Source organism: Paroedura picta, chromosome 5 (genome assembly GCF_049243985.1).
Source record: "Paroedura picta isolate Pp20150507F chromosome 5, Ppicta_v3.0, whole genome shotgun sequence".
NCBI lineage: Eukaryota > Metazoa > Chordata > Lepidosauria > Squamata > Gekkonidae > Paroedura > Paroedura picta.
Window position 1 is genome coordinate 70,710,319 of NC_135373.1, and position 23,496 is coordinate 70,733,814.

The window sequence follows — 23,496 nt, forward strand, 5'->3', positions numbered from 1 at the left end:
ATGGGGACACCATGAGTCAGCTACAACTTGACAACAAAAATTAAGAAGTACTAGGATTCAGGATCTTATGTTTTATTTTTTTTAATTTAACTCCTATTCTGCCCTATCTCAACAGACTCAAGGCAGATCACAGCATAATGAAGATCACATAACTATTCTGAAATAAAAAATAAACTCCAATTTGAATTTAAATTTTCAATAAATTGAACTCTAATATTGCCCATAAAATCCATTGTGGGATTGGGGGGTGGCATAGTATTGAACCTTCCTAAGGAATACAGTTTGGCAAGCCCTGTGGAACAGTCTGAGGTCCAATGTTCTACCAGTCCGGGACCAGTACCAACTAGGCTCTGACCAGTTTTATCTTGTTGGAGCCAAGGATCCTTAATAGATTTCTGCTGCTAGCCCTTAATGCCCTTTGAGGAGAGTAATGGGAGGAGCAGTCCCAAAGATAGTAGAGTCCCGTATAATTTAGGGCTTCAAAGCTAAGAACCAAAACCTTCCATCTGATTTGGTCCCCAATCTGGAGCCAATGCTCCAGGTGCAGTTTCTGGATCAGCTTTAAAGGTAGAGTGAGTTACACTAATGGCAACGCTATGTTAGTGAAATGCTCTAGCAGCCAGGAGCTTGGCCAGGGTCATCCTCATTAATAGGTTACAGCTGGAATACTAAGAACATTTTCCTGGGAGCAAGAAATACTGAATAAAGTAGTATTTACTTCTGAAAAGACTATTTCTGGGCTTGATATAGAATAGCTTTTTGTTCTGGGTTTTGAGGAGGCTTTTGCCATTTAGTCACAGCCATAGGATTTTCAAATCAAGAGACTAACAGAGGTGGATTTGCCATTGCCTACATCTGCATAGCAACCGTGTTCTACCTTAGTGGTCTCCCATCCAAGTACTAGCCTATGCTAAGATCTAATGCAAATGTGTTAGCCTGGCCCACCCAGGTCAGGGCTTGAATCTTGTTAACCATCTGGCTTCAACATCAAAAATGTCATATTATAAGCTGCTGGCAACACTGCTATTCATCAGAAGTCATCAGGCTACCAAGACAGGACCCCCAGGGCCTAGGTTGCTCTGGAGGGCCCCAGAACGCTATCTGCTCTAAGCAATATATTTTGGGGGTTACTGTTCCAGCAGCATCCAGGACTTTCCAAGAATCTAAGGTTCTTGACTTCTTTGCTTGACTTAAAGCGCAGCAAGTCCTCTCCTGGGAGAGCACTTGCTATGAGTTCAAGTCAAGGTACCAATAAGTTATCACATAGGTTCCAGAGAAAATGAGAAGGCACAGAACAGATCAGGCATATAATTCTTAATGTAGTTAAGGCAACTGAGACTTCGACTCCTGATATCATTAGCGTGGAGAATTTGAAACTATGCCACTTTTGCTCTGATGTAGGGAATTCATTACAATTTGATCTGGATTATTTAAAGTTGAATCAGATGTACCTTTTTTGGTGTCCATACTTGGGCCTCTTTTTTTTAAAAGTGATGAAAATATCTTTTGGAGTTAGAAGGTTAGGAATCTCCCTAGTTAGTAACAATAATCACAGCTTAAATAGTAGCATTATTTAAAATGAGATTTGTTATAGTGATCACTTATTTGAAGTAGTCACTCAGGAAATGTGTCCTCTTTTTTGTTTTTCAAAATATGGCAATTTTAGGATTATTCTATTGGCATTCCAAGGTCATGTGAAATAAGAGATTAACACTTTGCAACTTCACGCTACAGGAACATACAAACTCAGAGTGGTAAGCTTAGACTATAGCTTAGAGCAGGGGTAGTCAAACCGCGGCCCTCCAGATGTCCATGGACTACTGCCAGCAAATGCTGGCAGGGGCTCATGGCAATTGTAGTCCATGGACATCTGGAGGGCCGCGGTTTGACTACCCCTGGCTTAGAGCATAAAAGTTAGTTATAGCACGCTTCATATTACAACAAATGCTATACTCCCCTCTAGTGGAAAGGAATGTAATGGTATTGGAAGCTCTCATGCAAAACACAATTTATATACATTTATTGTGGTCAAGAGATGTGGAGTGGAAATTTTTCCATCCCAGAATTTCCAGTGCTTTACAAATGGAAAATTTTCCTCAGAAAAATAAAGATCCATAGTTTTATTAAATTAATAATGATGAATAAGCATCAAAGCCAATACAACATTAAGTAATTTTGGCTGTCCCAAAGGTGTAATTTATATTTTAGATAATTATTCCTGGAAATTGTGATAGCCAACAGAAAAAAGGGGGTAGCTACCCTAATACTTGGGCAGGACTGTCCAGGCTCCCCAAAGATGGTAGAAAGAAGACCTCTGTTTGAATCTGCCCTATCTACCTTCAGCTTGAACAGTTTGCCTCTGACAGCAGCAGGTGCTCCCTCCCACCTCATATGGGGCCAGGGCCATCCCCACCTTGGAGTATTCCCCAGGGCTCCAGAATCACTAAGATTACACCTACATCACAGTCCAATGTAGCTCTCTGTGAAACCACAATATACAAGAATGAGATGAAGTCATTAATGAGTTGCACAATCTCAATGTGCTGACTGAGGCATTGCCTGTTTGGTTACAAGCTACTCTGGTACTTGATTTATCAAATTTGATGGGAAAATATAAAGGATTTGGAATTAGCAATTTTGCAGGGACTGGGAAGAGATTATTTTTAAAAGCCTAGGAGCAAAAACAAATTCAAGCACCAACAATGCCCAATTGTAGTTTTCAGTTCTTCTGCCACAATGTCACAGTAATGGAGTGTCAAGGTAATCCACGCATAAGCAAATAGGACCATGAAACCTCTTGTTGCTAGGTTGGTTATAGAACAGCCACTGAAAAAAAATAGCTAGAAATGGACCAAGCAAAAGGTTGCGAGTCCCGCTATCATAGCAGACACTCAAAGACCTCCCTCTTGTCTTTGAATTGGTCACTTGGTACTTGGTTTATTCCTGGGATCTTCCACTAAGCCAGATCCCTACCATAAACTGTATAGATGTCTTTGATGCAAAACTGATTGATAAGGTCTGCACTGGGACTTCAACTACTTTGTGCTGCACTTACCTGGTGCCAACAAGGGCATCGTGCTGCATTCTACAGGTGTGGTTAACAAAACTAAAGCGATCACCAATGGCATCTACAAAGTACTACTTCTTACCTCCAGAAATGTAGCTCAAATCCTTCACATTTATCTTTACATTTCAAGCACGGGGCTCCGAATCCTTCTTCATGCCCTAAGCCCATCTGTAGAAGCACAAACAATCACACAAAAAATTTTAGTCCCATAACAGATCTCATCCTTCCTCTAAGTCACATGGCAATTCATCAGTGATGTCTTACAGCAGTCCTCACAAAAAAAAAAAAATTGAACTATAACACCTGATTTGGCAAGGCATTAATGTTGCTTGTTGCAGCCTTTGCCCTCTGTCCCTCAAGTCTGTATTGCATGAGCTTTAGTTATCCCTTTAAGATGTTTGGAATCAGCCTACTGCATTATTAATATTGAGATGAGATCAGTTGCTTAAGACTGTAGGATAAAGGAGCACATTAATAAAGGAAACTAAAAATATTGATACAAGAAGACAAAAAACACAGTGTTTTGTATTAGGCTGCAGGTAGGAAAATAAAATGTGACCCTTGTCAATTCCATTCAAGGCTATACACAGCAAAGGGAGAAGTCCCACAGAGGTGTGCAGCATTTCTGTCTAACAGCGGTACTCACGGCAGCAGAAAGAGGAGGAAAAAAGGAAAGAGCAACTTGCCAAAACTGTAGTTTACACTCAAGTCAGATCAGCACAAACACAGACAGATTTCTCTAACATTTTTGGCAGCAGCAGCAGCTCACATTCCCAATAGAACAAACTGCTACTAGACTGTTTTTTAAAATCCACTCGGCTCTTTAAAGTTAAATTACAATTAGAAGATTTAACCACCCAAATTTGTACAAGGACCTAGTTATTTAAAAAAACTGGCCCCTCATATTTGGCATGTGAGAGAAATCAGTCACCAGCACCCATAGACCCAGCCTACAGTTTATTCTCTCTTTTTTTTAATGACAATAGTGACAATACTCAGACCTCATGCACCAAGTTCAGGATATTTTTCCAGTTTCCATATGCATAAGATCAAGATATTTCCAGATGACTCAGAAATGCACAGTGAGCCATAGACAACTCATCTATGAAACATGCTGCATTCATTCTCGCTTTGTGGGTTGGATACAAGCAGCTGCCAGTGAAAATGTGAGGAGGGTCCCTTTATATTCCCCCCCCAAAAAAGGCTATGCTGGGAATCATGAATAAAAGCCATGTAGGGTGGGAAGTAGAGGAGAGAAAATTGTGTGAAAAAAATGGCTGGGTGCAAAATTATACATAGGGGTGCCAGCTTTCCTGCCTCCGACATCTGCAGCTGTTCAGAGTGGTAGCAGGAAAAAAATATTTATCAATCCTCTGCATTGGTTTACCATAGTCTCCAGGAGTTCCTATAGAACTACCCACTACTGGGCTGTATCTAGAAGTGATGTAAAGCTGTCAGTGATATGGTGCAGGGGGTTGGACTGGATGGCCCATGAGGTCCCTTCCAACTCTATTATTCTATGAGTATTAATAAAGCCCGCTGTATGACGAATACAGCGGGCGCTAGAAACTTACAGTCTTGCGTGTCCCCCGGGCGGTGGCGGTGGCGGTGGCTCTCTGAGGTGGCGGCCTGATGTCAGGCCGTGAGCAACTGCGAGCCACGCTGTGCGCGGCTCGCAGTTGCTGGGGCTGGGAATCAGAGGGACTCCAGCATCTGATCATGGCCTTGAACATCAATGACAAATAGGTGACCTGGTCAAAACTGGCTTGTCCTTTGGCAAGATGGAAATTAATAAAGTATTCTAATCATAATGGAAATTCCAGGTGTCCAACACCCCAGAGGCTCTAGGTGGCACCACTGAACCCAGCAAGGTTGTAGGTTTGGGTCACAGTAGTTGTATTTATTCATTCCAAACATTAGGTGGCTTACAATGGAAATAAAGCAACAATTATTATAAAAATACATAGAATACCACATTTTAAAATCTGTTGGAATTGCCAATAAATACCCCCCCCCCCAAAAAAAAGTGAGATCTAAATAAAATTGTCATTGGGGCTTATTTACAGAAGTGTGTTCTTAGGACTGCAGGCAAATGAAGTATTTTAGAATTTTATTTACACTTATTAACTTGCTGGTGCCTTGCTTAAGTTCTGATTTTGGTCCAGGGCCTTAGCAAGGGATTTATTCAGTAGAAAAGAGCTAGGCGGCTTTCCTGAGATGAGCGGAAATCTTGCAGTTTAAGAACAAGTCTCACTGAAGACAGTCAATGTATTCCTCACATGCATATTTTTTCTTTGGCTGCATTAAAATCCTCAAGATTAGTAGGCTTCCGTCAGCAGCATATTTTTTAATATTCCTAACAACTCTTTTCACCCTCCCAAAGCATGTATTGCAACTACAGAAATACTTCACAATGAACTTCTGTCAAACTCTGACTGAACGCCAAACAATATACTCAAAACTGTAGCACACTGGCTTGCGTTGAGTTTTTAAAAGAGGATGGAATCAATTTCTCCATAAATGGAACTCTGGAAGAAAGAAAGATTCAGAGGTCATTTGACATGTTGCCAAAAGAGGTTTCTGTATGTCAGCTGCTAAAACTTGGGGTTTTTTTTTCCCTTTAAAAGTCTGACATTTCAAACATGCCTAGCCTGATTTCAAGGCAGCCTGTGTACAGAGACACTACAAATATACTGATTGAAGGCATCTGTTTCGCAATGCGTTCATGACTAAAATATTACTTCAGAGCCAAGCATTACATGCTCGCCTAGCATTTGAAAAAGCTTTACTTTCTCAATTTGGAGTACTTCTGAGGAGTCAAAAGTTCTTTTAATATTAGAATTTGTAAAATTTTAATTTATTTCTATGATCACTCAAATGCATGTGTATGGGGGCACAGATACTAGATCCAACTAGACACAATATACAAGATTAGCCTTTCTCACCCCTGAAACATTCTCCAGGCTCCAAGAAACCCTGGAAGTGACGCCAGCAGGCCATACCTTCCTGCCACATCCCCAGAAGTCCATGTCACCAGAAATGACATTCAGACACTTCCACCAGATGTGACATCACCAGGCCACTCCCAGAGCACAGGAAGTGACAACAAATATTTTCAGATGATTTGTGAATAGAACCATACCTGCACTTTGGGTTGGCTACTAGTTGGTTCTTCTTCACTTAAGGGAACCTGCAGAAACAGGGCCAGAGTAGGCCAATGCTGCTTTACTGCCCCCTGAAGTTAAAATCACAGTACTTACCTCTGTAGACTCCAGTCACTACCACCTGTGCTGAACCTCAACCAGCAAAGATTTGTATGTCCATGATCCCTCCCCTTCCCACCCCCTCTAGCCCCATCAGTGGCCCTTTTGGGAGCAGGGAACAGGTTGACAGTACCATATATGGTCCTATCACCTGAAACATTTAATTAAAAAATGTGCTAAAAATTAACTTCCACCCCATCTGCAGAACACTTCCAGGGCTGGTTTAGAAAATGTGTACTAGAATAAGATCCCTAGCAAGTAAAATTGTGTGCTATTACTGGAGTTTTAAATAAATGACTAGACTTGTGAAAAATCCCAAAGTACTGCCACAGAATATCATCTCTGAATCACCATGGAGGACAGCACATTAAATACAGCCATGAAAACAACAGCAGCCATATATTTTACTGAGTATAAAAATGGCAGCTTTCCAGCAAGGTGAGCCCTCTGACGTACTGGCAGTATGCTGGGCTTCAATCCCCCTCTGGTGTATCTGACAACCCCTCCCCTTCTCCCTGTTTTGACTGCTGGCACAGAAACATCTTTTCAAGTATATACTGTAGGATAGGATTTTTCTTTTTATGGACCCAAGTCTCCCTACCCCTCCAAGTCAGATTTAAGTAGCCAAGATGGTGTCTCTCTCTAGTGCATTTTTATCTACCCAGAAAAAAGCTGAGATCTGTGTATATTCTCTGAACTTTAGTTGAACCCAACAACTCTGTGCAGTCGGTTAAGTTGAGAGAGAAGAAATGTCCCAAGGCCACCCACCAAACCTCATAGCATAGGTAGATTAGAAGCCTGGCATCCAAGATCTGAGACCTCAGCCATCAACACCACACTGACATTCTAGATCAGGGGTAGTCAAACTGGGGCCCTCCAGATGTCCATGGACTACAATTCCCATGAGCCCCTGCCAGTGTTCACTGGCAGGGGCTCATGGGGATTGTAGTCCATGGACATCTAGAGGGCCACAGTTTGACTATCCCTGTTCTAGATGGCTGTGTTTGCCCCCCCCCTTTGCCATAAAGTCACATAAGGTTTTCCCAAGACAACAGACCTTCAGAGGTGGTTTTGCCATTGCCTATCATTTTGTTACAACTTTGGGGGTCCCTCATCCAAACACTAGCCAGAACCAACCCTGCTCAGCTTCCAAGACCGGGCTAGCCTGGGTTATTCAGATCAGGACCTGAAGACCCTTTTAGGAAGACAAAAATACATGAAGGTAACATAATTCTGTTGAAGACCACTGGCAATATGAGTCACATGGACTCAGTGGTCCTGGGAAGTCATACTAATAGCTTACACTACAGGATAAGTGTATATATCTCTCAGAGATTTGTCAAGGTGTCCAAACTTTGAGAGATCACAGTATCCCAGATCAACAACAATGTTCAGTTTATTTTGATACCTCCAGCTGTTGTACTTTCCTTTCTTCACCAAACTGTCTTCTTATGCATTGGAATCACGCGCAGTTTGATTACTAACCTTGGTACCATGATATCAGAATAATTTTACCTCCTTCCATCATATTCAACCACTAATGAGAAACAAACCAAGTCCAAGCCAGTACAGTTACATGACTTGTTCAGAAGTGTCCAAATATAAAGGACAATAAGAATTAATGGGCTTCTGTTCACAAAAGCAAATGTGGTGCAGTAATCAGAATGCTGGACAAAGACCAACAAGACCTAGATTCAAATCTCCATTTGCCATGAAATTTAACTGGGTGATCTTGAGGCAGTCACTCTTTCTTAACTTAACCTACTTTACAGGGTTGTTGTGAGAAGACAGAAAAATATAACCCTGGGCTCTTTGGATGAAAGGCAGGAAAAACGCAACCAGTAGCCTCACAAGCTATCACACAAGATCATATCAGCAGGGATAGGACCCTTTGTGGACCAGTGACACAATTTATGGCCACATTCTTCAACATAGCCAGAGTAATTTCTACCAGGAGCAAAGGTAGGGACATCATACAATTACCTCTTCCATCTTAGCAACTGAGTTAGATCTGAAGGTCAAAGCTGGTTTCTCCTCATTTTGCAGCTATAAAACCCTTGATGTGGCTAGAGGCATGAGCCTTTTGGCTACCTAGTATTCTGATCTAATTCATTACTGGTTTATTAAAATATTTATATCTGCATCTCCTTGTGGATCAAGGCAGCTTACATGTTATAGCAAAACAGATACCCCATCCCTGCAGCTTATACCCCATTTACACATAGTGGCTCAAGACCGGTCCATGGGCACTCAAATGGACATACACAGTTCCAAGACAAATGGCTTCCCCAATGTCTTTGGAGTCACATACAGAGACAGTGAAGAAGCCTTTACTCACTTTGGAACCTTTCTTATTAGGCTCAAATATTATTTTCATTCAAATCATATTTTGTAATCATCTTAACGATCAACAGATTCAGACAACCACACTTCAAATCCACCTTGAGTCCAATGAGAAAGATGGACTATAAATTAAAGTATAATAAACCCTAGACCAGGGATTCCCAACCATGGTCTTTGGACCCCCAGGGGTCCGTGAGAGCTCTGGACGGGGTCTGTGGCCTTTCCTTTCCTGCCTTAATAGACTTGGCCACAAGCTAGGGAACTGACCACCTCTGCCCAGATGGCTCAATGGGTAGGCCATGAGTGTAAGAATCAAAGTGGGGAGAGTTGGTTGTGGCATAGTATGTGGGGGTTCAGGCTGCCTTCTCGGTTCTTGCCCTTTTTTCTGGTCTGCATGAAGAGCCACTGTAGCAGTAGTAAACATGACTGGAGAGGTTCAAATGAGTAGCCGTGTTGTCTGAAGTAGCACAATAAAATCAGAGTCCAGTAGGACCTTTAAGACCATCAAAGATCTATTCAAGGCGTGAGCTTTCGACTGCAAGCACTCTTCGTCAGACTTAGTTCTTAGTCTGACGAAGAGTGCTTGCACTCGAAAGCTCACACCTTGAATAAATCTTTGTTGGTCATAAAGGTCCTACTGGACTCTGATTTTATTATGAGTGGAGAGGGTGAGAGGCAGGCAATGGGTACTTGTAGTTATGTTACTTTTGGGGGGGGGCAGGGAGGTGTGGCCAGCTGACATCATTAAGGGGGTCCCTGAAGCCTGCAAATTTATTCACCATTGAAAGGTTGAAAAAGGCTGCTCTAGACATACACTGGAATTCCTTTGCCTGCAAAAACCTTCAGGTTCAGTTCCTGGTATCTCCTATTAACAAGCCTCAGATTCCAGGGGAAGACCCTTCTCTGCCTAAAATCCTGTAAAGCCGATAGACAGTGAGTAAGGCTGAACTAGACAAACATGGTCTAAGGCAGTTTTATGCATGTGTATGAGCTAGTGTAGCATAGAGGCTGAGAGCATGAACTATAGTTGGGAAAAAGCCTCCATCATATCTGAGGTCAGCTAAGAGTTCATTCCATAGCCTTAGGCAATTCATCTTTTTTCAGTCTCAAATTTCATCTGCAATATGAGAGCAATAATCTTTGTGTCATAGTACTATTGTGAGGGTAACTGGAAGTATGTGTATAACATTAATACATGTATGAAAAGATTGACCATTTATTGTTATTAAATTAAATAATTACAGGTTGAATACAAAAATACAGATACATCTCCTTAGAGCTACAGGCCATTAAACAGTCCATGTTCCATTTATTATTAATAGAAGATAGATGAAAACAGGAACTGGGCTGCAGTTCTCTCTTTGAACTAGTTTCCAAGGCAGCAGCCACAAAACATCAAGCATTAGGAAGGGCACTAGCATACACCAATGCCAAGTGGCATTTTGCAATGAACCACAGGAGAAACTTTGCTTCTGCATGTTAAGTATTACTTCCAGTGCACAATTTCTATTTAATTAAAGACAAATGCTCACAATTACTATTAAAAGAGAGGCCCACCAATGAGGTCTCCCCCTCCCTCTCATTGCAACCTGAAGAATGTTTTTACAGAGACAGAAATTCTACACAGTTAATGTCTGAGATGCTTCAATGCCAGTCTCTCCTTGCCTCGAGCAAACTATGAGATCACAGCATGCAAAGGCAAGGCTGTGGACTAGTGACACAATTTATGGAGTTCACCAGTGTCACAGACAGGTCAAAATTGATGCTAGCTTAGAACAAAGGCTTAACTAACAGGGATTTAATAAAGCACCAACTGTACAGCCTCTCTTCATCTCCATGGCAAAGTTAATGGGAAACACAGACTTGGAGGAGGGGAATTATAGCTTCTGCAAACATTAATGGCATATCAGGATAAGTGTAATGTCACAGAGATTTGAACAAACTCCTGAAATACAAGAAAAAACAAACAGGGTAACGATCTATTTATACACCATATACCCCATGGGGACCCAAAGCAACCTACAATATTTTCCCCTGCTCCATTTCATCCTGACAACCACCCTGTGAGGTAGGTTTGGCTTGAGAGTTCATGAGTGGCCCAAGCTTCCACAACAGAGCTGGGTTTCAAATTTGGGTCACTCAGATCTGTTTGACATTCTATCTTCATATGGTATGACCTGGGGGATGTAAAGTTTTGTATGAAAGAAAGATTTGACGAATTTTAAAGCTATTACTAGCATATTAATATAGTCTATGAATTACTGTACAAAGCAGCAGCAACTACCTAATCTTTAGTGCTTAAAATTAGAGGACAATTTTCTAGATACCTAATATTTCCTCAGAGATTATAGATCCAGATTTATTGACCTCAACTGTTACAACTGACAGGCATGACATGAAATCTTAGGGCTACATCTTGTTTAAAATCATGCTTCTTCCTACTTGCCACATAGATTATATATATAGTAACTTGATTGTTCATTGTGGTCTTTATCTGTAGACACCCCTGGAGACCCTTCTTTTCTGATGGTTCATTTCTATGCTTTGAACCCTCTATCTAGGGGTGAAAATAAGCCTGTATGGCAGCAGTTCTCAACCCTGGTGTTGCGACCCCTTGAGGAGTTGTTTGGCCTTTCCCGGGAGGTCGTGGCGGCAGCATGGCACTGGCTTCCTCCATACCGCCTCAGAACTCACCTCTGAAACATTCCTCAGGCTTTGAGAAACCCCAGAAGTGGCACGATCCTGAAGAATATGGTTGGGAAGCATAGCTTCCCATCCATCCAGGCCCATCACTGGCCATTTGGGGAGCAGTGGGTAGGTTGACATGACCATATATGGTCATATCATCTGATAAACGCTTAACAGATTTAAAAAATACATATAAATTAATGCCCACTGATTCAGGAAACCCTTCCAGGGCTGTCAAGAAACCCCAGGGTTTTTTTATAGACACCTCTTAAGATCTGTTCAGTTACATCATCATTTGACATAATATTTAAAGAAATAAGACTCGTCTCAATGAACTACTTAAAATGAAAAGGCCGTGCCACATTAGCAGAGTACCTGCTTTGCATGTAGATCCCACCCCATTCATCCCAGGCATGTCCAGCTAAGAGGATGTCCAGTAAAAGTGCGGGGAAAGGACTTTCCCTGCCTCCAACCCTGAAGAACAGCTGCCAGTCAGAACAGAAAATACTGAGCCAGATAGACCAGCAGTCAGATTTGGCACAATATAGTTTCATATGTTCTATCATTAGACAGCTAGAGCAAGGAATAGGGAGATGAATGCAGATGGCTATAAAGCACTGAGAAAGTAAAATAATTTGTAAATTCAAAGAACTGCAAGAAACCCTTAAGATGCTCTGGAGATTCATGACTATGCAATGTGTTCACTTGTCTTCTGTTTCCCCTGCTACTGAATCTCTATTATTCCAAATTCAGCAATATCTGCAATGTTCCTTTGAAGGGACTGACAAGAAATTACACTCCCATATGCATAGCATTTTCTTCAACTGAAGTTTTTGAGAAACCAAAGCCTAAGACTCGTTTAAAAGGAGAAGTGTACCAGCTCATCTTTGGCACTATTACCCACCATTCTCTGTGGTGTCATACCATAAAATACCCATGCCACAGAAAACTAGAGAACACTTTTTGACAAAAGACAGGTATTATCTTCAGCCACCTGATGTAACTGATAGTTCTGAGCAAAGTCAAAGGCTGGTCAAACCAAAACTTGTATTCTTCATATGCATTATATGTAATGCCTGCTTGGTTTTAGATTCTAAAATATCAAATAGAAAAAAACAGATTTTTAAGACCGACTTTTTTCCACGGGTCACCTAATTTTATACAAAGTCAAATATCTGGGAGGCCTCAAGCCTTGGAGATTTATGTTCCACCATTGCATCTGGGAGTCTGAAGCCTCAGATCATTAAAATTCTTTGCTAGGCTGCAGTCAATGTGGGTCAACTTTTATGACTGCAGAACTCCACCAGAGTCACTGAGATGCACAAAACTGCTGAAATTCTTTTGGAATATTAGAATACATTAAAGTGCTGAGGATGGAATGAACTATTCCACTTCACATTACTCAGCTGAATTACATTTCTTGTACCAGAAAAGTGAGTCCATTCAAAATAATTACAGGAACTGCATTTCTTCACAATAACTTGTACTTCTTTTACCCAGATCTGCATTTACAAGCCAGCAGTTTCTGAGATTATACTCTTACTTTGAAACAACATACTGTTCATGCCCATGATGGCACACTGTTTATCTTTACTGAATTTTATATTCAGCTAGAACTGGATCTTTTAAACCTTCCATAAACATTTATTTCCCACTTATTCCTAAACAAAGACCTTCTGGGTGGATATATTAAAAACAACGAAGATATCATTCATAAATTCCTATTCATGGCAAGGTCCTGACCCCAGATCCCTAACACAAAATACATATTGTAAGCAAACGTCAAGCTATCCACTGAAGACCATTTTCATGTTTTTGCTGCTGAAGTGACAGAAACAGAATAATTTGCTCGTTCTCTACTACCCAAGCAATTCTAAAAATGCACTGTCACAAAAGTGAAGAGGCTACTCTCCCTCCCAATATGTTAGAGACATAATAAATACAGAACAGAAAATACATTCATATTGTTAACAATTAGTGGTCGAAGTATTACAAAGACACAGCCTCTTAATCATCACAGACCCATTTCCCTGTGAAAATCATCTGCATGCAATTAAAAAGAATCTTGATTTTTATTCAAGTCTTCTACCAAAAGGCACTCAGGGTAGTGTAGTTCTCTCCCCCCCCCCCATTTTATCCTCTCAACAACCTTGTATGGTAGACCGAGTTGAGATACAGTATTCCAAGGACACCTGAGCTTTTGTGGCAGATTGGGGACTTGAATGCAGCTCGCCTTGGCCCTGACCCAACAGTCTAAATACCACCATCTGTCTGCAAAATGGGAGAAAGAGCTAAGCTGCTCAACTATCACTTTCATCAGCAGTTTACATGGACTTTAAAAATTGCCTTTTGTAATAATCTGATATTCCCACATGGAGCATAGCAAAGCGTCTGATCAAAACCTGGCACAGAATCAGATATAAACAGAAAGCTGCATGTGACACCCCATCAGTAAGTTTCCTGGAGTCTGTTTTCACTTTTAAGTCACTGGCAATTATTTCATACCCCTTACCAAGTATAGATGAAAAGTTACACCATATGAACAACTAAGTAAAGCCAGAGTAGAAAGTGGTCTGCATTCCTTCCCTGGTTTTGTTTCCTGATTTTATTTCCAATGAATATGCTCTCTTGGAAAACAAAAAAACCCTGTGAAAACTCCATATTTCCTCTCTATGCAAATAATACAATACTAATAATAAGCTGGCTTTCAGAAACAGATTCATTAAGCTGACACTCAATTCCTACCAGCAAAGAGAAAAAATTACCTTCATTTACTTTTAGAGATTTTTACATATTACTTCTCTCCCCAGAGGGGACCTGAAGGCACTGATAACATTGTCCTCCCTGTATCTTTTTATCCCCACCACTTCATCACTAAAGGATCAGGCTTGAGAGAAAGCAAAATTGATTGAAGGCCACCCAATGAGTTCCTGTCTCCCAGATCCTGGTCCAACATTCTAATCAGTACCCCATGCTGGCCCTGTAGTTTACCTCTTCTACTTCCTCACTAGCTGGTTCAGCACCATGTAGTATGAGATAAGGCTATGCAAATGGGTTCTGAGTATGCAGTAGCATCAACAATTCTGGTATTCCATTCGTAAATTTCTCTGCCTTCCTCTCCCATTGCTCTTTGCTACAACTGTGGCTAAGTGACCGAGCATTTGTTCTGCATGCCAAAGATCCCAGGTTCAATACCTGGCATCTACAGTTAAAATACCAAAGATTAGCCCATGTGAAAGATCTCCAAGGCCCCACCTAAAGGAACAGCAGACAACACTGACCATCACAGGCCAGTGATCTAACACAGTATAAGCGTCATATGTTCAACTACAATCCCATGGCTGAAACAGTGAATTGTGAACTGTATCAGCACAGGGTCACAAGTTGTACTGTTGTCTGCAGTCTTCCTATATGGAAGCAATTCAAGCATGAGGCAGGATTACTCCAACCTTGGATTAATTTCTGTTTCCAGAACTTGTGTGGTCCACTGATATTTTATACTTAGAAGGCAACCTACCTTTACAAAACAATAATGTATATGTAATGTCTTCATATCACAACTATAATATAACCAGTTAAATTATCCTGATTTGCTTAATATCATAAAGTGGCAGGACTGGACTAAGATCCATTTCACATCAGTGTTTGCAAGAATCCCAACAGGTGTGAATAGTGGTCAGGTGGGCACCAGTCAGCAAAGCAGTAGTCTACTACTAACCCATAATGCAGTTATGAGAGTAAGAACAATCTAGCTGGATTAAACTAATGGTTCTTCTAGTCCAGCATCTTGTTGCCCACAGATGCACAGAGCTGATATAGATGCCCCAACATAGATGGCATTCAGAGCTATAGTGCTCCTGAACATGCAAGTTATTTTTATCATCTAGCTGTATTTAGCCACTGACAGGTGAATAAACTTGTGTAAACTAGTTTAACACCATAAATCTGACTTTTCCCATTTTTAAATGTAGAATATTGGATTTATTAAGAATTATTGGGTCCATAAGCATCACTCATTCCACATATCATTAAGTGATCGTTTAATGCCTAATATACTAAGATTAAAGCACACCAGGACTAGGATTTGAGAGTTTTCTATAAATTTGAATCAGCTTCTTACTCAGCACTTTTGGTACCAGGCCGGCCCCAAAGACTGGACTTCCCTGAGAAAGTCTTAAAAAATAAAGAAATAAAACTCAGTTAAGAGAAACCACTACCCGCAAGAACCCCAATAATCGCGATCCGGTGAAAGGGGCAGAGCCCATACAGCACAGAGCCACTTCCGCAAGAACCGCTGCTCCGCACATTTCTCTGCAACTGATGTGTATGAGCTGGTGCTTGGGCTGCCTACCAAGGGAGGGGAAGGCCAATGGCGTGGCAAGGGGATCAAGGCGCTGCTGCCCCGGCCAGGTAACTTCCGACCAGCCTGTCCGGAGTTTGCGGCAGCCTCTTTGCCTACCTTCTTCACTTTGCTCTCCAGATCCATGTTCAGTCACCCTCCACGACGCGAGCCAGGCACAGGGACGGAGCGGGCCACAGCGGCGCGTGGGCTGCGGCCGGGCAAGGCAAGGGGTGTCAGGGCGTCGCCTCGGGTCGCAGCAGCCTGCCCTCGCCCATTCACAGCGGCTACACCGCCGACTCAAACTTCCGCTCTCTCTGCGGCAGCCTGAAAAGGAACAAAGGAACTGCCTGCAGCCAATCAGGGCTGGGCAGCTTGCAGGTCTACGAGCCAATCGCAACGCCCTCCGAATATACCTTTGCTCAGCCAGCCGAGCCTTTAAGGCGCCCCGGAGGGAGGAGAGGCGTTAGCGCTGCCCGGAGGAGGAGGCGGCCTTTTGGCGGGGGGTGGCTCTAGCACGGCCGCCCGAACGAGGGATTTCTTTCTTTTCTTTCTTTCTGTGATTTTTGCCCGGACCTTTTGGCAGGGCTTGGAGCCGTTCAATGAATGAGGCGGCCTATAAAGTCATGGAAAAGGTATTTGCTGACGCAGCTCGGCCAATTGGCGAAATCTTTTCTTTCTGCTGTTTAGGACGGTTAGGAGAGCGGGGAGAAGGCGCGGAGTGCAGCCCTTTCCTCGCAGGGGCTGCTCTTGCGTGTGCATTAAATCCCCCCAGCGTCTGGGAGAAGGGATGGCACAGGCACATTTGGCTTCTCCTCCTGCTTCAGACCCCCTCCCCCCCCCGGCGGCCCGTTGATCTCCTCTTCCCCAGTGAAGCCCCGTGGATACATGACAGAACCGCCCCCCGGGTGGCGGGCCAGCCCTCGATTCTAGAGATCGTGTTGCTCCCAAGAGTCGCACCTTTTGAGGTGGCACCGGCTGCTAAACGGATTCTTCTTCCCGAAAGCCCCTGACAAAAGACTGCCCATGACCTCCCCATCCTGAAATCTTTCGCCATTGAAAGCTCGTCTGTTCTCAAGGTTTATAAATGTACTAGTAGTAAAGCTGTTATGTGCTGCAATGCAACGGACGCCAGCTCATGGTTTGGTGGGGGTTTAGTGCCTCCCTTGGTAACTGGCGGCCCAAGAGGAGATCGCTGTGTGCACACCAGTCTTGACCCTCCTCACGTTTATGCACACCTAGGCAGTGCGGATTTCCAGTTGAGAAGGCTGAGGAAACTGCTACTTTATATAATAAGAATGCATTTCATTTGAATATTATTTATGGAGCTCAAATATGTCAAAGTTTAAAAGCAATAAAAACAGCAAGGAGTGACACAGTTCACACATACGTAAGTTAGTTCTGTCTTAACATCCAAAGGCCTAACGCATTTAGACCTATACAGGGCTTCCTCAGAGGTCAATGTTAAGTACACACAATTGTTTTAGAAACACAGATACGTTTTTATATCATTTTGCAGTTGCCAGGGTGGTAAACCAACTTCTGTATTTAAGTGGAGGTCCCTTGCACAGCCTCTGGATGTCAAATGTTCCTTTACAGATAAGGGTATTTCAAGGGGCTGCCTTCAATAACCTTCCCTAGTTTTGAACAACACCTGCTGTGTGTTCTTGTGTGCCTGTTCTTGTGTGGTTAGGGCCACCAGAGACCCCAGCCCAGGTGGGACACATCTGTACCACTCCACCCCAATCTCAGCCTGCAAGCCTCTACCGTCATCTCTACTGTCCAATTGGTTTGTCTGCCTGTTTGCACCAAAAATACAAATGGTTGCTGGTAAGGGCTTGCCAGAGTCCACAGGCCAAATGGGTCACACCTGTGCCACTCCACCCCAGCCTCAGCTTGCAAGCCTCTACCATTGTCTCTACTATCACTACTTATCTGTAAACTGTACATATCAGCTCTGCAGGCAGAAAGTGCTGCTTTGGAGGCCGGACTCTGAGGCATTGCACTGTTTTGAGGCTCCACCTCCAAACCTCAAGGAATATTTCCAACCCAGGGATTGCCAGCCTCCAGGTGAAGCCTGGAGATCTGGAATTACAGCTCATCTCCAGACTATAAAGATCAGCTCTTTAGGCAGACATGGCTGCATTGGAGGGTGGACAGGACTGTTGTGGAAAAGAAACATTTCAGCCTCCCACAAGGGTTGTTGTGAAGATTAAACACTTGAGGCCTACTGGATAGGGTTGTTGGGCAGATGAAACAGGAGGCAAAAGAACCCCTGCAACAACATACAGATTCATCTGCACAACAGCCTTGCATGGTAGGCCTCAGATGTTCAGAGAGTCATGAAGAGATGCATGGCTTGGCTGCGTCTTCTCTCCAGCAGCGAGGCTGGCCACAGCAGTATTTTAAGTGAGAAGGGGCTTTTCTGAGTCTTCCCTGTCAGCCAATGCTTAGGCAGAAGGGGAAAGCTTTCCCTCCCCTCAAAAGGGATGCACACCCATGCCCCCTCAGTCTCCCCTGCGTGGCTCGCAGAAATGCATCCCTCAACTCAGTCAGGGGCTGTTAGAGGCTCCCTTCTTAGCAGGCCTGAAGGGAAGAGGGGGTGCAGAATCCTGAGCAACAGCAGCAATTGGCTGGGGGTCAGGAGATTCCGCTAATAGTAGGAGGCTTCGGAACCTTCAGCATTTTGTCAGGGTGTATGGTTATGATTTTATGCATATAGAGATAGTATTATTGAGTAACATGCTCATTTCATGGCCATTTTGCAGATTACAGAGGCAAACCTAAATTTGCCATCATACATTCAGTCTCCTCTCTCAGCTCAGACTGTTCCTCTCATTGCTTCCTGTCATTCTGCCCATCAGCCAGGGATCTGCAACCCAGTTTTGGATTTTGGGCTACGTTTAGAACCTCTGGGTTAGACTAAAACCTGGTGCAAACCCCCTCTGAACTCTGAATCTTGTTCTCCAATCAGCATTTGCAAAATTAAGTGCAAGTAAGAGTTGTCAAAATTTGGAAATCCAGTTGGGGAGTTGATCAATTTACAGGCTTCCTGTTTAGGCGACTTGGGTGTAAAAACTGAAACTTTTAAGTTCAGTTCTATTTTCAGACAGGGTGGCGTCCAATGAGACAGCAAGTTACTCATTCACTAGAACTGATAAAAAGCATTGGGTTGAAATCCACATTCTGATTTGTGACACTGTATTAAGCAACAAAGTAAATTTGCCTTTGCACAAATGGGCAAACACAAACTAGTTCCAAACCATCACAGCCGCAGCATGTTAAATAAAAAATGATATACCAGTAGTATTTTCTATAGGACATCTTTTCTAGAATTGTTTTGACTTCCCTGTCTGTTGCAGTAAAGCACTTTGAGAAGGATGGCATGCTATGTGATTCTCTTTTATTATTTCTTGGGACCTGCTACAAACTTGTAGGACCAGAGACATGTACATTGCAAGGTTCTATAAAATGTTAGGAGGTTCTAACCCTTCCTCTCATGGAGACTACTCTTTCTGAAGGGGTGCTAACTGCATACACAAGGGTGATGTCTTGCATGTTCTAGATACACAAAGGTGATGTCTCTCTGGTACCTGCCTGTTCCACTGAGGCAGAAGATAGAGCGTGGTCTGTTTTGATGAAGAGAAGCTTTGAAGGAAAGAACAAATAGGCACCAAGAAACATATTGGACACCATTTTGGGGATCAGTGCTCTAGTTTTTCTCTGTGCTCATTAATGTTTCCTGCATCTCAGGGAGGGAGATATGACAGTCTGTTAAGGCCCCATCCATGGAATTTTCATGTCCGGGGGCCTGAATATACTCACTGCCTTTCTAACCTCCGTCCCATCCCCAAAAATATGGGTGGAGGCTAGGGTGGAAACCTCACTGATCTTGTGCAATGCCAGATCGATCAACAACAAATCCTCCACCCTGTGACACTGTTTTGCAGGGCAGGAGGTAGACCTGGAGTGTGTGACCATGACCTGGGCACAGGAGGGCAAGACAGTCACCCTGAAAGATGTTGTCTCACCTGGGTTCTTGGTCCTTCACCAGTCTTGGCCCCATGAAAGGGGGGGAGGGTAGTATGTTGTCATTGAGTGGGTTTGGTGGAGAACTTGGTCAGCTGGTTGGTTTACCGACTGCCCAGTGCTCCACCAGCTGCCCTGTTGAGCCTCCTGGAAGTGGTGATGGCCTGGACATTGCAGTACATTGCAGTGGTGATGGCCTGGACATTGCAGTACATTGCAGTGGTGATGGCCTGGACATTGCAGTACCCAAGATACATAGTCCTTGGGGACTTCAATGTCCATGTGGGTCCTCTGGGTCTGGTTCAGACCTGGTGTCAGCCATGGCAACACTAGGGTTCTCCCAATTTGTTATTGGCCACACCGTCAACTTGACCTTTGGTGCTGGGATAGAGGTGGGTTTGATGGTGAGTGATGTCATCCCGTGGTCAGACATCCATGCTGTGAAGGTCCGTCTTAGAGTACCACTCCCTCCCTGCTTGGGTGGTGGGCACATTTTAGCCCGCCTGCGAAGACTTATGGATCTGATTGGATTCCTGATTGCCCTGCAGGACCCAATGTCTCCTGACGACTCGCTAGTGGCACTGGTGGAGGACTGGCAGTCCTGTTGAGTCTACTACTCATTAAATCACTAATATAGGCCCTCTCCACCCTCACCTCAAACTAGCTCCATGGCATACAGCAGAGCTGCGGGGCAGGAAGAGGGAAGTGAGATGGCTAGAATGAGTGTGGAGGAAGACTCGCAATGAGGCTGCAAGAACATCCTAATTCATGCTTATGAAGGCATATGAGATTGCGGTGAAGGTGGTGAGACTAGATATTATTGCCACTAAAATTACATCTGTGAGCTCTCACCGAGCACAATTGTTTAGGGTAGTTCAGTAGCCTTGCTGGTGCAGGGATATGTGGGACAGCTTCAATGGCTGATCTCTTTTCTCCAGAAGTAAACACAGAACATGAGCAGGTAATACATTTAATAATAACAATAAACAACCTACCCTAAACCTCAAAGGTGTCACTGGTTGGTAAAAGCCAATGTTGGGACCACTCAAGGCTGCAGTTCCCTCCCACCACCTGGTAGCAGCCTAAAGCATTACAATTCACAGGACCCAACTGGCACTTCTCTCTGGGGATTAAGTGTTCCATGTTTTTTTGGTATTGCTTTAAGCCATAAAACTTCCTGCTAGATTTATTTGCTTTGTACAGCAACACAAGCATACTAACAAGTCACTAGGAAGTTAGTGATTACCTTAGATTGCCTTCCAAGTCCTCTTGGATAGGCAGGATTCCACCATGTATGAACATCAAACTGTGATGGACCCAGGCAGACCTCCCTTAGGATGGGGTTCCATAGAGTTGGAAGGGACCTCATCGGTCATCTAGTCCAAACCCCTGCACTATGCAGGACACTCACAATCGCTCATCCACTGTAACCTGCCACCCCCTTAAGCCTTCACAGAATCAGCCTCTCCTATTTAAAAATTTCCAAAGATTGAGAACCCACCACCTCCAGAGGAAGCCTGTTCCACTGAGAAACCGCTCTAACTGTCAGGAACCTTTTCCGGATGTTGAGATGGAATTTCTTTTGAATTAGTTTCATCCCATTGGTTCTGGTCTATCCCTCCGGGGCAAGAGAGAACAACTCTGCTCCATCCTCTATAAGGCAGCCTTTTAAATACTTGAAGATGGTTATCAGATCCCCTCTCAGTCGTCTCCTTTCCAGGCTAAACAGACCAAGCTCCCCCCAACCTTTCTTCATACATGTTGGCCCCCAAACCTATCACCATCTTTGTTGCCCTCCTCTGGGCCTGCTCCAGTTTGTCTACATCCCTCTTCAACTGGGGTTCCCAAACTGAACACAGTACTCAGTGAGGCCAAACCATAGCAAAGTAAAGTGGTACCATCACCTCCCATGATCTGGACACGATACTCCATTTGATACAGACCCAAATCTCATTTGCCTTTTTAGCCACTGAGTTACACTGTTGACTCATGTTCAATGTGTGGTCTACTAAGACTCCTAGATCCTTTTTGCATATGCTACTGCCAAGACAAGTCTCCCCCATCTTATATTGGTTTATTTGGTTTTTCCTACCTAAATGCAGAACTTTACATTTGTCCCTATTGAACTTTATTTTATTCAGTTTAGCCCACTTCTTAAGCCTATCAAGATCATCCTGTATTCTGATTCTGTCTTCGGTTGTGTTTGCTACCCCTCCCAGTTTAGTATCTGAAAGTAAGTATCTGAAAATAAGTATACCCTCTAAACCCTCATCCAAATCATTTGTAATATGTTGAACAACACAGGCCCCAGGACAGATCCCCGGAGAACTCACTCTTCTCCAAGAGGATGCTGAACCATTAACAAATACCATTTGGTTATGATCTGCAACCAATTATTGATCCACCTGACAGAATAAGGATCCATACTGCATTTTACCAACTTGTCAACAAGAATATCATGTGGAACCTTATCAAATGCTTTACTGAAATCCAGATAAACTATGTCCACAGCATTCCCCTGTTCCAGCAAAGTAGTCACTTTCTCGAAAAAGCATTGACTTTATGTGCCATCTGTTAGATGATGGAAAGGATACAGAAATGAGTTCTCACATAAGTCTGAGGATTTCAGTGTTGGAATATGCAAGATCTATGCATGATTAAAAATATATATGAAGAATATCCTAAAGGGGTAATTGGAGGAGATGTGTATTTAGCATAGTTGGACTGTGAGCTTCCTGATATTTTCAAATAATCTCATCCAGTGTCCAGTGGCTCATTTGGAAATTTCCTGTTCTTTAAGCCAGTGGTTCTCAACCTTTCTAATGCCGTGACCCTACAGTTCTTCATGTTGTTGGTGAACCCCAGCCTTAAAATTATGCAAGTGTCCTTTCACAGAAATTAAACCGAAACTGACCAATGGCGTGAAGATCTGGGATTGTATATAAATTGTTTTTTTTTCTTTCCGGGGATTCTCAGTTCTGCCCCTTGTCCCACCACGCCGATCTCACTCTTTTCTGCTGCTCCAGACAGATGAACAGTCTCTCGATCGACCCCACAAGGCAATTGTGTGGATGGCATCGTCCCCCCCCCCCCGCCAAGCTACTTGCCCTGCCACGACCCCTCTGAAAGGCTCATTCATCCCCCAAAGGGGTCCCGACCCCCCATGTTGAGAACCACTGCTTTAAGCACACTTCCTCCCTGCTTGCCTCCAGAACAGACAACAGAAGAATTCTATTTCTCTCTCCTCTGTGTATAAAACTTGTTTCTCTTCTAACACTTTATTGTTTTAAGCATCTTGGTGCTAAGCACCTGTTTGCATATTTAAACTCTGCCCCAGCCCCCAGTTATATTGAGCTTTAAAGGTCAAAAACTCATGCTTTGATTTTAGCCTGAAAAAAACTGGCAGCCAAATAAGTTGGAGCAGTTTCAGAATACTGCTCCACATGGTATACTAGCAATTCATCATCACTATGAACTAGCAGCATGGGTCAGCAGCGGTTCAGCATCTTAAACTGCAGTGTTTTCTGTGGAAGAGATCTGCAGCCTATTCTACAGATTGTTTTCTCTAAAGTCTGGCTTTGTTCTGTTCCACTCACTCCCAAGTGTACGTGCATTAGTTCACAGCCTTATGCAGTGGGATCAGAAGGATTTGCAGGGCCATCCTGTTGGCTTCACTGGGTGGAGTATGGTGTAACTGGGCTTAGGAGTGCACTGTCAACACCTGTGGAATGTGGACCACACCAATGCTAATTTGATTACATCCAATT

General features: G+C 43.3%; 1 protein-coding gene across 1 annotated transcript in view; it reads right to left on the minus strand.

The window, feature by feature from the left end:
- Positions 1-16,328, minus strand: part of TES (testin LIM domain protein) — a 28,206-nt gene extending 11,878 nt beyond the window's left edge. Inside the window, exons 1-2 of the mRNA XM_077338453.1 lie at positions 15,821-16,328; positions 3,150-3,235 (exon numbers count right to left, since the gene is read on the minus strand). Coding sequence (XP_077194568.1) covers positions 3,150-3,235; positions 15,821-15,847 — 113 coding nt within the window. The 5' untranslated portion in view covers positions 15,848-16,328. The remainder of the gene's footprint in view (positions 1-3,149; positions 3,236-15,820) is intronic.
- Positions 16,329-23,496: the final 7,168 nt, after the last annotated feature.